The 14,938-nt window shown below is 42.7% G+C and overlaps 1 protein-coding gene across 1 annotated transcript; it reads right to left on the bottom strand.

The window, feature by feature from the left end:
* Positions 1-1,674: 1,674 nt before the first annotated feature.
* Positions 1,675-9,532, bottom strand: dnd1 (DND microRNA-mediated repression inhibitor 1; the record flags this gene model as incomplete). Its single annotated transcript, XM_080840727.1, has 4 exons — positions 1,675-2,330; positions 3,918-4,388; positions 9,098-9,200; positions 9,515-9,532. 4 exons carry the CDS (start codon positions 9,530-9,532, stop codon positions 1,675-1,677), a joined length of 1,248 nt encoding a protein of 415 aa, XP_080696853.1.
* Positions 9,533-14,938: the final 5,406 nt, after the last annotated feature.

Genomic DNA, 14,938 nt, shown 5'->3' with positions numbered 1-14,938 from the left:
TCATCATCTGATCATGACAAAGGTTTTAGTCATGGATTGCTTTATTTTGACAATCATGGTGTCGGGTTGATGGTGTTTCACCAGCAACATAGAGAATGACGTATTTAGTCTGGGCCCAGTTTACATTAGTGTTATTGTTTCTTTTTTTGTTGCATGTTAACAGTCTACAAAGTTCTAAAGGCCAAAGTACCCGCCAGAGGGAATAACTCCCACTGAAACCACTTTACTCAGCTGCCTGAAAGGCCTAGTTCCAGCCCTTTTTCATTTGTTACAAGATGATGCAATCTTATAACAATCCGTATTGCCTGTCTAGCTGGCCAATCAGCACACTGGGCTCAGTTGGAGGTGAGGGGCTTTAAGACACAGTAGCGCTAACAGAAGGTCAATAGAGATGTACAGCATGAGAAAAATTCGTTTTTTTTTTAAACAATGAAGCATGTAAATCTATTCTAGTAGACCCCCAAAATCAAATAATGAACATTGAAATTGAGCATAATAATCTTTAATACCATAGAACTTGGGAATTTATGAAGTTAGTAAAGTAATTCAGCAGGCAAATGCCTGAAAAGCCAGAAATCTGCAACTGAGCCTTATTCAAAGTTTTGGGTTTTACTCAGCACAGTATTACAGCCAGTCAAATAATCCTACTTTATAATCTGCTTTTCCCAAAATGTCCCCGATAATATGTTGATTTTCCATGACTATGACTTCATAATGCGAGGAAGAATTTACCCAGCAGAATGAGGTGCTGGCCTGCGAGTTTTCAGCTGCCATTTTTGGAGTTCCAGTAGGAAAAGATGTGGCAGGCTGAAAGCAGGTCCATCATGCACCTTTGTCTATGCACATGCTTGCAGGTCGTCTCTGCGTGCCATTTTGTCTTGCTTTCCAGAGTAGTCACATAGGTGTGGGTGAGATCCCTCCAGCAAAATTGAATTGTCATATTGTAACCCCACACTAGATAAGGTTATTGAATTGTACTAAGGGCACCTGGAATATGATCACAGCAGTTGTTCCCTTCTTGCACAGTTGGCTTAATTAAAACTTCCCAGGTAAAACATCGGGTGAGTGAGTTTTGGGTGATTACTGGGTCTCGTGTCCACTTGTGAATTTGGAAAACCCAAACTGTATACTCCTTACACGCTTCCTTCTTTGCCCAGCAACTTGGAAAGACTAACTCAAACTTCAAAGAATTCCTGTATTACTCATGTACTGTTTATACTGTACTGGGAATCAATGGCAGCCCTGCCTACAGATACACAAAATCAGTATAATGTTGCCGTTTTGCAGAACAAATGTTACACATTTTTCAGTGATCTGATGCATGACTTGTAGTCTTGCCTTTTTAATCATCAAATCCATAACACCACAAACTATTTACATAAGCACATCAAAAATGAGAAGGAAAGTGAAAGAAAACGTGCAAAAAACCCACAAACAAAACACGTGTTTTAAAACAAATACAAAAAAAGTGCATAATTAAAACAATTAAAACAGTAAAAGCACCATAAAAAGAATAAAATATTATTAAACTTGATGAACTTTTCTTTTTCTTTTACAAAAGTTCTTTTAACAGCTCTTTTTTCTTTTACAAACTTATTTTTTTAACAGAGCTGGCAACTGTGTGTGTGTGTGTGTGTGTGTGAGAGAAAGGAAGAGACTCGACACCCCAGGCTGTCAGACCTGGGGAGGGTTGAGTAGATTCTGCAGCAGCTCCATGGCAGCGGCACACTGCGCCTGCCTCATGAGGCCGCTGACCCCCACCTCGGGGTCTGCCTGGATGTGGGCCGCCACAGGGAAAGCGGGCACGGCCAGCCCCGGTATGCTCACCTTCCACTGGAAGTGCTGGTAGCCATCGGCGCACGTGTACTGCTGCATTAGCTCATAGTGGGGTGCCCCCAGACCCATGGTCTCACACAGCCAGCGCAGGAAGAACACGGGGTTGCCCCCCCCCTGCAGGGCCTCCGTGGGCCCCCCGCCCTGCATGCCCCCAAAATCTGGCCCAACGCCCACCGCGGTAGGGAAGCCCTGAATGAGGGGGAGGGGCGGCGAGAGGAGGCCTTGTGGCAAGGGGGACAGGTTTGGGAACAACACTGGGGGCCGGTTAGGGAGGGGCGTGTTGTACCTGGGTTGGACGGGGGTCTGGGGAGGTAAGGGCAGGCTGGGGGGAGGTAAGGGCAGGCTGGGGAGAGACAGGCGCGGCGGTTTGGTAGATTTGCCACTCCGGCGGGCTGGGGAGGTGCCATGCTTGTCATACCTGTCGGGACTGGTCGGCAGTGCTGTGGAGGACGTCCAGCTCACGGTCAAGGCAACTCCAAACTGCTTCTTAAAGGCTGTAGTGAACGTACATACAAACACACACAAATTGGCTGATTTAAATGCTGTGGTGAAGAATACAACTGGGTACAAAATGGATGAATGAATAAGCAAAAGACAAATACATACATAATGACGAATATTTCTCAAGTAAAACAAATTTGAATAGACAACGCTTATTTTCTCAATTTGACAGTTGTGATATGTGAAGAGTAGTCTAACGCTAAACTACTTTATTGCCCAACACTCAACCATTATGTTAATCTAAACCAAGATCATTACCAAATCCAAACATGTATACACATTGTGCTGCCTGCCGGTCACATCTGTTCGTGTTTCCCATACAAATCACACTTCTGCAATCACATTCTGGACCTCTGGGGTGCCCCCCTCTTCAAAACTGACTTTGAGTAAACATCTTATGATAATATCTAACTACAAATACTGTTAATCACGCTAGGGGATGTCATGAACATGAGCCTTAGCACCTGGGACTACACTCCTACACCTTATTAGGATACGAGTCTCAAAATGTCTGTGATGTACGCCAGTCAATCTTCATTACCCAGGTGACCAAATATAGGCAGAATCTGGAACAGATCTAGCCCTGCTCTGGTGCTGATATGGCGGATCAAGGGCCAGACCAGTGCCAGATGATGAATTAATTAACCTTTTGGAAATTGGAAAACATGATTGATTTAACATCAAACTATTTTTGCATGAGCTGTAAGTCAATATCCCATCTCTCAATTCAAGTGCAGCATAGCAAAGATCCTTCATTAACATCCAATGCGTTTGTCATCGCTTAAACAGAGGGACTACTGGGTGAATCACAGTCTGAATATTTACCGAAATACAGCAAAAGGTCATCGCTTTTGATTGCCTAGTACCAGGCCACATTATAGAGAGATCAGGATTATTAATGCTTCCATTCGCGGCTTCCATCACAAACAAACTTGTCTGGGAAGTCCCGCCCCTCTTCTTCCGGCCAATTTGATTTTGCCTCAGAAGTGGGTCTGGCAAACTTTCTATAGAAGTTCATTTCAGCATTCTCAGGATCCTTAGAGCCAATCACAAACTGGCTTTTGGCTACCTGGCGCGCCATTGGCGGATTTAAACTAACCACGGCTACGTAACAAAAGCTACGGCACGGACAGTTTTTAAACATTGGACATGGTGGCCGCCGAAGCACCGCAAAACTTCGATAAGGCGAGTTTTCTTTGAAAACAGAACAGAAACTTGCCCTGGAACAATTCATACAGAAAAAATATGTGTTGGCTTTATTACCGATCGTTGTATCGTTGTATAGTATCGTTGGTCTGATTGGTTAAAGGCGTGTCCAATTACGTGACTGAAGTGGACCGCTGTTGAGAAGTTCGCCAGACCAACTGAGCAAATGAAATGCAGTGAAGGGGCGGGGAATTCCCAGACAACAAACATACAGTTCACAATCCGAAACGCTGGAGTGGAGGGATCCGTGCAAACACACACAATCAATGTTAATGGCTTCTGAAGACCCTGCAATTTCGTTTTCTTTTTAATTTGTTAGTTAATCTACCCTTCTAAGCTAACATAAAGTATGCAGTCCCAGGCACCCAGTCTACCTTGCACCACCACCTTCTTGACCATGGACGCGGCGTGATGGCTGGAGTAGGTGGCCAGCGCCGTGGTCTGCCTCTCCCCCTGGGGTTCCACCACGGCCGTCTTCAGCTTGAGCCCCACCAGGCCCTCCCCCAGCTCCGCCAGCACCGCCATCAGGGCGGGCCGCTCCAGTCCGCCTGGCAGGCCCTCCAGAACCAGCTGGTGCTTCTCCGTGCTCAGTCGGACCACTAGCGAGGCGCCGCAGGGCAGCAGGCTGCGGTGCAGGATGCGGATGGCGGCGCGGGCGGCCATCGGCGTGCCGTACTTGGCGTAGGCAAAGCCGCGGTTCTGGCCGCTGAAGTTCATCATTAGGCGGAACTCATAGAGGGGCCCGGCCGACTGGCACAGGGGGACCAAGGTGTCCTCGAAGACCTCTCGCGGCAGCTGGCACAAGAAGACCTCACACCCAGCACCAGGGGCAGGACCGGACCAGTCTAGAAAAAAAAAACCACCAAATAAATCATACCAATACTCACGCATATGCAAGATGTGGTATATTTTTTTTCAACTAACTTTTTTTTACAATGAGACTGTGGGCTATACGTTTTAAACTTTTTCCCCAGTTTGAACAAAGGAAAATCAATCAATGAGAATTCTTTCAATTCTTCTATCAAAAAGCCTGCACTGCAGACAACCATGTATCATTAGTAAAGATGGATTTTTCCAGTTTAAAAGGAAAATAAACAAATAAATTACTAATTTCACTCAAAACTCAACAGACCTTTATCATTGGTAAAGATGCATTTTTCATGCAAGCGAAAGCAGGAAAAAGAAACAATAATATTTATAAATAATATTAACTCTGACATTCACCTTTATGGTATTCTATGGACCAACTGTGAGAGGTGATGATCCACAGGTGACAGACAAGTTTGGTAATATTTTACCTTGGGTAAGTACCACTTAAATACAACAAATTTGAATAGACAACGGTTATCATTTACTCTTGACAAATGTCTATTTATAGGTCATGGCCCAGAGTAGTCCAGCGCTAATCTACTATACTGCCCAACACTCAACCATTATGTTAATCTGAACCAAGATCATTACCCAATCCAAACATATATATATGTATATTCTTTGTGCTGCCTGCCGGTCGCATCTGTTTGTGTTTCCCATACAAATCACACCTCTGCAATCACATTCTGGACCTCTGGGGTGCCCCCCCTCTTCAAAACAGACTTTGAGTAGACTTCTCTTGATAATATCAAACTACAAATACTGTTAATCACGCAAGGGGATGTCATGAACATGAGCCTTAGCACCTGGGACTACACTCCTACAGATGGATATGCAGTTAAAATGTCTGTGATGTACACCAGTCAATCTTCATTACCCAAGTGACCAAATATAGGCAGAATCATCTGCAATCACATTCTGGACCTCTGGGGTGCCCCCTTCTTCAAAACACTTTTGATAATAACAAACTCCAACATAATTTACTGTACCTTGCGGGTCTCTGAAAAAGCCACAGTATTCCCACACAGACAATTTTAGACTCTTATTCAGGTGATAGAAGAACTAATAGAATGAGTGGTCTCATCCTTCTGTCCTAATTTGGCCCTCACCAGAGCATGTTGTGCTGCTGATGAGAACGCACTTACTGATTGAACCTACAATTTTACAGATACAGAATTTAAGTCCGTTCTTTTGTGCTGGTTTTGGAATTAAAACGCATCTCACTTCAAATGCGAATTTTCAATACTGTGAATGAGGATTTCAAACCATCAGTGATATAATATTGCATTAAAAAAAAGTCCTAAAACATTTTTCAGTGTTTTTATAGTTTGTAAAGAAGTAAATAAAAACATTTAAAAACATTCCTTATCAGTGCAACCATTACAAGTAAACCTATGCCCAGCTCTGCTAGTAGCTTGGAATATATACGAGACAATAAAATAAATAAAATATCACTCTTCTGGAGAGTTCAATGTATGCATCTTAACATGCTGTACATTCCTGCATATTTTGATACAGTTTCAATTGTACAACTATTATATACAAATATCTTGATAATCTCCACAATATTTACCTCCATGCTATTTAATCTAATTAATCTAATAAAAAATTGTTGGTGACAGTTTGTGCATAATATACATTGGACAGTGTAATTTATTCCTAGCTAGCGGTTTGCAAGGTTGCAAATTTCCAAGGCTTACTTTCTGTGAGATTGACAAATATTGATCACATTTTTTGACATGACATGAATTTATTTATTTCTGTCAATAACTTTGGGCATTTAGAAAAACTACAAATTTCCATGAGACAGGGTTGACACAGATAAAGTTACAGCCTACATAAACAACATGAAAGTATGAAAAAGTAGCGAGTCCTTACAAAGCCAAACATCAAGTAAGCGCAACACAAGACATAGTAAGACAGATAATAAGTTCTTACTGATAGTCCAGCAGAAAACAGGCCAGCTCGGCATCTGACATGCATCCTTTTGTCTTTGTTAGCTCTTGCCAACGAGGAAAAGCCAGTCCGAGAATGACTCTTGTTCAGTCTCCTGCTCGGTTACCCTTTCATTCTCTTCCTCACTTTCTCCGACAACGTCTTCCTCAGTTTCATTGTCACCTCTGCCATAAAGCAGTATGTAGTTCTCGCGAGAGGGGTCACGCCCTGTCCACCAAAGTTACATAGTGCATACCAGGCATGCAGTGGCAGTGGCACAAATGATGTACCACCAATGTGCCACCAAAATGATTTAGAAGCTGTTATTTTAAAGGTAAAATTGTTACATAGTGTTACATTAAGCACCAGTCAAGACCTTGGTGTTACTACTGACCAGAACATTTCATTCAAGTTACACAAGATGTTCTTTCATCTATGTAATACTGCGGACATCTTGTCTGGGAATTCCCTGCCCCTTCACTGCATTCCATTTGTTCAGTTGGTCTGGCCAACTCTCAACGGCGCTCCACTTCAGCCACCTGATTGGACAGTCCTTTAACCAATCAGACCAACGATACTATACAACGATGCAACGATCGGTAATAAAGCAAACACATATTTTTTCTGTATGAATTGTTCCAGGGCAAGTTTCTGTTCTGTTTTCAAAGAAAACTTGCCTTATCGAAGTTTTGCGGTGCTTCGGTGGCCGCCATGTCCAATGTTTAAAAACTCTCCGTGCAGTAGATTTTGTAACGTAGCCGTGGTAAGTTTAAATCCGCCAATGGCGCGCCAGGTAGCCAAAAGCCAGTTTGTGATTGGCTCCAAGGATTCTGGAAACCTTGAAATGAACGGGTATGCAAACTTGGCCAGACCCAGTTCTGAGGCTAAATCAATTTGGCCAGAAGAAGTGGGGCGGGACTTCCCAGACTAGCGGACATCAAGAATGTACAATCTCTACAGAATACAGAAAAGACTGTTCAGTTCTGTTGTTCCTTCAAAACTAAGTTTACTGCAATCTTTTACTATCAGAATGTGCTAATAATTCACTTAAGTTAGTTTATACAAACTGCGGTTTTGACCGCTCTACAATGACTGGCAAATATATAATTTATTTAAAAATCCTTCCTTTTCATACCCTACAAGGCCTCTAAGATCTATTTAAGGTGCTGTGGCCAAACCAGCAAAAAGTTGTTTCTATGTTCCAGTTTCCTAGTCTGGCTAAAATATCTCCAGCTTGTTTGCCGTTTCAAGTATAATCTGGAAACAGACAAATGAAGGCTTAAGCCTTTTCTGCATAGTACCAGTCAGGCAAAAGTGGGGAATGATGTAGGCAAAGAGAACGAGGACATGCTTTGAAATGCAAAAGCTTCAAAATGGCTTGTCAAAGGGACTGGTAAAATTCCACACTTGGTCTTGTAATTATTTAGACATTACATGATCAAAGTTGTGTCCATGACTGACACTCATTGCCTGTGGAACCACTGGAAGTCTTTCTACACTACATGTTTTGCATTTTATACAGTAGACTAAGTATATTGAAACACAATATGTAAACAGCCTAAGCCTAACAGAGAATTTTTTTTTTTTTGATGGGATATGAGTCAATATTTTTTTACTTTTTATAATACATATATATTTTCATACTACTCAAGATGTGTTTTGATGAGGACTCTCCTGTGCAGGGTGCTATGCGATTACAGAGTTGGACGTAACCCTCTATGCACATTAATAATGTAAATTCACCCAAACCCAGCAGTGGGTACACTTACCCTGTTATATAGAAATAGAGACAAATACTGGAAATTCTAATAGTTTTAGTCTAAATTGGTTTTAATGTTTGGTATTTCAAACCCATTGGGATAATTGAATGGAAACCAATACCCATATGTAATGGAAACCTAAACAAACCAATAAATCCTAATGGAATGGAACACCCTATTTGGTTATGACATTTGTTTTGAAAACCACCATGACTTCTGTGATGGTTTTTATTGTTTGTTTTCTTCAGCAGAGTATACAAGAGAGTATCAAGAATACACTAAAGGAGTAAAATGACAGCTGAAAGCAAACGTTGTTATTAATAAGTGCGTGCACGCCGCGTTCAGCAGAAATGAGACACGATATGAGTCACCAACTTCACTATTAACCACCATTAAGTTCTTAGATAAACATAATTAGGACCAGGTGCTGGAAATAATCCCCAACACCCGCGCGCCGTAACAAGGCTGGTGGGTAGCCTTATGAGACGATGGGGATACCACGGCTGAGAAGACGACAGCTGTGTCAGCTTGGCCACTTACGCCAAAGGCGCCAGCCATGATTGTCAGCTGGCTATTGTTGTCTAGGGAAAACAGATTGTCCATCCATTATTTAATTGGTGTATTGCGGTGGCCATTTTTTTCCTGAATCAAATGTCGTAACACAGTTGCCATTTCTTCATCCACCCAGATATTGCATGCTATTGCGCCTGAAACGGCAAAGGTGCCCAGGGCCAGATTCAAATTAAAACACAGAAAGGCGAGGCATGGCCTCTCATTTACAGGTAGTCTCTTGCATGAATCATGAAGACATTCTTTTATAAGCCTCATTGTGTGTCGCAATCCCAACATTTCTTTAGAGTTCATCTCCACATGCTGATGTTACAAAACAGTGGAAACCGCAAGCAAACCTGATAGCCAGAGGAGCTCCAATTAAGTCCTACATTTGGGTCGGTCGGGTATGGGCTTGAGCGCATTCAAAGCTTACTTACCCGGTGGTGGCCCGCCATATTTCCGCTGACCATTAACTTGAGTTAATTTTGTGTTGGTCGTCTCAAGCCAGTCTTCCATGGCCTTCAATCTCTCAGTAGGAGACTGCAAAAGTCAGTAAACATTAACTTAAAACACATAACAACTATTGTTATTCCGCTGCCTTAACATCGTCTGCTTGTGAAGTGACAACATTTCTCTGGAATGCCAATGCACATTCAATACATATTATGTTTATCAGATGGCAGCATCCCCGATGCAGATTTTTATATCTTTGGCGTCTATAACTTGTTCAGTTTGAAAAAAAAAATGGGTGACTTTGGCATTGACGGGACACTGCGTAAACTCTTAATATATGCTTTGTGTTCATAGTTGGGCAGGCCTAAATATATTGTATTCATTATTCAAATATCACTCACCCGTTGGTGTTCGCTCATGACTGTTTACTCGTGGCTTTCTGTAAGGAAGCAGGCGAAGAGGTGAGCATGAACTCTTAAAAAGTATTTTAAGGAAACCCTGACCTCACACAAACTCAAAGCCAAATGGGAATTTAAGAGTTGTTGCAACATTTAGCTACGATTGAAAAGTCATTACCTTAGCTGCAGTTGAGCGATGGTTTTAACCTAAACTAGTCACGTGAATGATTGGAACTCCACTGGTAGGTCCTCCTAACCAACCGATTCTCCTGTCTCCATATTCGCTCCACAAGGTGTCAGTGGCTCACCGCAAAAGTTCTTCGGTAGGCCCCAACGGCTGATATGTGCTGAAAACGAAATTAATTGCTTTTGCTTATTTTTAACACACACATCAACACAATGACCAAATTGTTGCGCTTCCATGCAAAACAAGTAACCCTAGGCTACGTAGATAGGCTAGTCTATTTATTTATTTCGGCTTTATAAATTACGAAGATTATACACCGCAGAATGCTGAGTAATACAGCCTAATGAAGCAATGAGTTTTTACTATTTCCATTTGGGGATCTGAGACAAAACATCATGTGAGGTCGATTTCTATTAGGCTATTAAACCCACCAGCATAGGCGCCATTTACGGTTGTAAAATGTCCCCACCAATTATTTGCAATCACCAATTTGGACAACTAGAGAAGTGTCCATCAATCAATAGAATAAATTACAAAATAACTAATTGGCTGCACTATTTGCTGCGATTAAGCTTTTATCAATAGATATTTAAATGGTAAGATCACAGAATTAATATAGGGTCAACATGAAGTATATTTAAATTCAAACACTATTATTTAACAGTGTCTTGTGTAAGTTGAAGTGCTCGATAAACCTGCAACCTTCTGCATTCATCCATGCTCCAGGTTGGGTTGCATGCCCCCAGGTTTTTCAGTCATTAGGCCTACATATGGACTTACTGAAATAATAACATATGTTAATGCGTTGAATATCTCAAATGATTTGCAAAAAGGAATGCGTTCATTTTGAAAGCACTGATTAGTGGTAGTGGAATAGCTATGACTCCTCCACTATGGCTGTGCAGACACAATAGGCTTTGTTATCTTCAACATGTTTGTAGCTGGTATGTCTGTGATGGTAATTCTGTAGTGTCTTTTGTGCAGGTGGTGTTTGACCTGTCCCTCACCCGCGGGCTGAATTACTACACCGGTGTGATCTACGAGGCCATCCTGACCCAGGCAGGTGTGGCCCCAGTCCCTGCCCCTCAGGAGGCCAATGGCAGCGAGGGAAACGAAGGGCCTGACAGCGTGGGCACTACGACGGCCTGTTTGGGATGTTCAACCTCAAGAGCCGGAAGGTTCCGTGCGTGGTCAGCATTGGCATTGAGAGGATGTTCTACAGAAGCAGAAGGAGGAGGTGAGAGAGCCGAGAAGAGGTCAGCTTCTTCGCAACCTTTTAACCCCTACTGGAGCGGCCAGCCCTGATGGCGGTGCTGGGGGAGCTGGGGGAGGTCCTGGTGGGGCTCAAGCTGAAGACGGCCGTGTTGGAACCCCAGCGGGAGAGGCAGACCACGGCGCTGGCCACCTACTCCAGCCATCACGCCGCGTCCATGGTCAAGAAGGTGGTGGTGCAAGGTAGACTGGGACTGCATACTTTATGTTAGCTTAGAAGGGTAGATTAACCAATAAATTAAAAAGAAAACGAAATTGCAGGGTCTTCAGAAGCCATTAACATTGATTGTGTGTGTGTCTGCACGGATCCCTCCACTCCAGCGTTTCGGATTGTGTACTGTTTGTGATGGAAGCCGCAAATGGAAGCATTAATAATCCTGATCTCTCTATAATGCGGCCTGGTGCTACGCAATCAAAAGCGATGACCTTTTGCTGTACCTCAGTAAATATTCAGACTGTGATTCACCCAGTAGTCCCTCTGTTTAAGCGATGACAAACGCATTGGATGTTAATGAAGGATCTTTGCTATGCTGCACTTGAATTGAGAGATGGGATATTGACTTACAGCTCATGCAAACATAGTTTGATGTTAAATCAATCAAGTTTTCCAATTTCCAAAAGGTTAATTATTTCATCATCTGGCACTGGTCTGGCCCTTGATACGCCATATCAGCACCAGATCAGGGCTAGATCTGTTGCAGATTCTGCCTATATCTGGTCACTTGGGTAATGAAGATTGACTGGCGCACATCACAGACATTTCGAGCTGCATATCCAAATAAGGTGTAGGAGTGTAGTCCCAGGTGCTAAGGCTCATGTTCATGACATCCCCTAGCGTGATTAACAGAATTTGTAGTTTGATATTATCAAAAGATGTCTACTCAAAGTCTGTTTTGAAGAGGGGGGCACCCCAGAGGTCCAGAATGTGATTTCAGATGCGTGATTTGTATGGGAAACACGAACAGATGCGACCGGCAGGCAGCACAAAGTATATACATGTTTGGATTGGGTAATGATCTTGGTTCAGATTAACATAATGGTTGAGTGTTGGGCAATATAGTAGATTAGCGTTGGACTACTCTGGGCCATGACCTATAAATAGACATTTGTCAAGGAGTAAATTATAAAGTTAGACTACTGCTACTGTGTTAGGTTAGGTTAGGTGTTAGGTTACCTCAGGACTCCGGAGTTGCATATAAGTATATTAAAACCACAACAACAAGCTTGTTGGCTTACCCACATCCCGGCAGGTCAGAGAGAGAGGGAACACGGGCCCTCTCCCACACTGCAGCAGACGAGAAAGAAGCAATATTAAACACATCACACAATGTTTATATAGATAGAAGTTAGCGTTCTCTGACACCAAAACACTTTGTCAGCAGGGATAACTATGTGGTTGGTCTCTGATGTCCGAGGATATTACACACACACAGAAACACAGAAAAGCCATGTTCCTGCTTACATAACACATGATTCATACAAGGTAATTAATAGTACAAGGCACTTGATTAATATAAGTCATTAACAGTGTTTCTAAATGATCTCTGTCACTTAGACCACTCCACATATAAAAACGTATCTGTCAAATGGAGTAATTAACTGTTTGTTGTACTTAAGAATTATTCGTCATTATGTTTGCGTTTGTTCCTTTGCTTATTCATTCATCCGTTTTGTATCCAGTTGTATTCTTCACCACAGCATTTAAGTCAGCCAATTTGTATGTGTTTGTATGTACGTTCACTACAGCCTTTAAGAAGCAGTTTGGAGTCGCCTTGACCGTGAGCTGGACGTCATCCACTGCACTGCCGACCAGTCCCGACAGGCATGACAAGCATGGCACCTCCCCACCCCACCGGAGTGGCAAATCTCCTACCAAACCGCCGCGCCTGTCTCCCCCCAGCCTGCCTGTACCTCCCCAGACCCCAGTCCCACCCAGGTACAACACGCCCCTCCCCAACCAGCCCCCAGTGTTGTTCCCAAACCTGTCCCCCTCGCAACAAGGCCTCCTCCCACAGTCCCTCCCCCTCATCCAGGGCATCCCACCGGCGGTGGGAATCGGGCCGATTTTGGGGGTGTAGCGGGCCCCACGGAGGCCCTGCAGTTATTGAAACTTCAGTACTACATTGAATTGTGGCAACCCACTTTACAAAAGTATAGAACTGGTTGTTGCCAAGAGTGCAAATACAGTGAAACACAGTACAGTAAATTGACTGTAAAGGCCAGCAAAGTCTCATTGTTATTGCCGAATGTACAAACAATTGATGCCACAGTATGACGGCTCAGGTTTGGCTGAACCCTCTCATGGAGAGGTCATAATTGACTACATGATCAATGACTGTTGCACTTATTTCATTAGAGCATCTTACACGAATGCCACGTCCCTTGACAGGGTCCCCTCTACCATGGCCTCTTCCTTCTCCTCGTCCTAGTCCTTGCTGAGGTTGTTGGTGGCAGCCTCCTCGATCCATGCTTGGTATCAACTTCAATCTATTGACCTCTTTTAGAGGTTAAGAACTACTTGATTAGTTCTGCACAGAGAGTTCACACAGGTGCTGACGATATTTAGAATAGGCCTATAGACAGCAGTTTCAGTAGGCTGCTACTAAGTGTCTGCAATGTGTTGACATGGTTATTCAATCAGGTTCCGTGTCTTTCTCTGAAAAGTGTGTTAACTGTTTTGAAAAGTGTGTTAAAATTCAAAGAAATTTGTGTGAAAGCAATGAGAAATAGTTAACCCATTCGCCAGAGAAGGTGTGAGCATTAGATTATGTTGATCAATGTTTCGCTAAATGTGTGTAAGCAATCGAGAAACTGTTATAGCCTAATAGAAATCCAACTCACATGCTGTCTTGTCTCAGATGCCCAAATGGAAATAGTTAAAACTCATTGATTTATTAGGCTGTATTATTCAGCATTCTGCGGTGTATGATTTTCATAATTTATAGCCTAAATAAATCAATAAATAAATAGACTAGTCCATCTACGTAGCCTAGGGTTACTCCTTTGGATGGAAGCGCAACTATTTGGGAATGGTGTTGATGTGTGTGTTAAAAACATAGCAAACGCAGTCGTTTCGCCCCTCTTCATTCTTCGTCGGGTAGGCCTACCGGAGACACGATGCTGTTAGCCATTGACATCTTGTGGAGCGAATATGGAGAGAGGACAATCGGTTGGTAAAACCGCTGGTTACGGGTACCTACCAGTGGAGTTTTATAAACCACGTGACTAGTTTAGGTTTAAACCATCGCTCAACTGCAGGAAAGGTAATGACGTTTAAATCCACTTTTTGTTTCGTTTCTAAATGTTGCATCAACAAACTAACAAAATCCGCCTGAAACACAAATATCTTTAATTCCCATTTGGCTTTGAGTTGGTGCGTGGTGAGGTTCTCCTTTAAAAACTCCTGAAGAGTTTATGCTCACCAAATCGCCTGCTTCCTTACAAAAAAAGTAAAGAGTAGAGATATCTCACTAGCATCACTTAAAAGGACGTGCGTAAAGGATAACAGTCATGACCGAACGGGTGAGTAATATTTGAATAATTAATAAAATATATTTTGCCCTGCCCAACTATGAACACAAAGTATATATTAAGAGTTCACCCAGTGTCATGTCAATGCCAAGGTCACACATTGTTTTCAAACTGAACAAGATACAACCAGTTGCATGCAAAATCTGCATCGGGGTCATCTCATAAATCGAATCGCTTCTGTTTAGAGTTCTACAAAATATGTATTGCATTCCAGAGGAATTTAGTCACTTCACATGCAGTCGATGTTAAGGCAGCGCAATCAAATAAGTGGTTATGTGTAAATGTAATGTTTACTGATTTTTGCAGTATCTCCCGAACGATTCAAGGCCTTGGAAGGCGGGCTTCAGACGACCAACACAACATTAACCACAGTTGAGGTGGATGTGTGTGTGTGTGTGTTTATGAGTCAGACTATTGATTTATATGAGTGTGTATGT

This window comes from Sprattus sprattus (genome assembly GCF_963457725.1).
Source record: "Sprattus sprattus genome assembly, chromosome: 6".
Lineage (NCBI taxonomy): Eukaryota > Metazoa > Chordata > Actinopteri > Clupeiformes > Clupeidae > Sprattus > Sprattus sprattus.
Note: the sequence above shows the minus strand (reverse complement) of the source record. Positions and strands in the feature narration are given on the sequence as shown.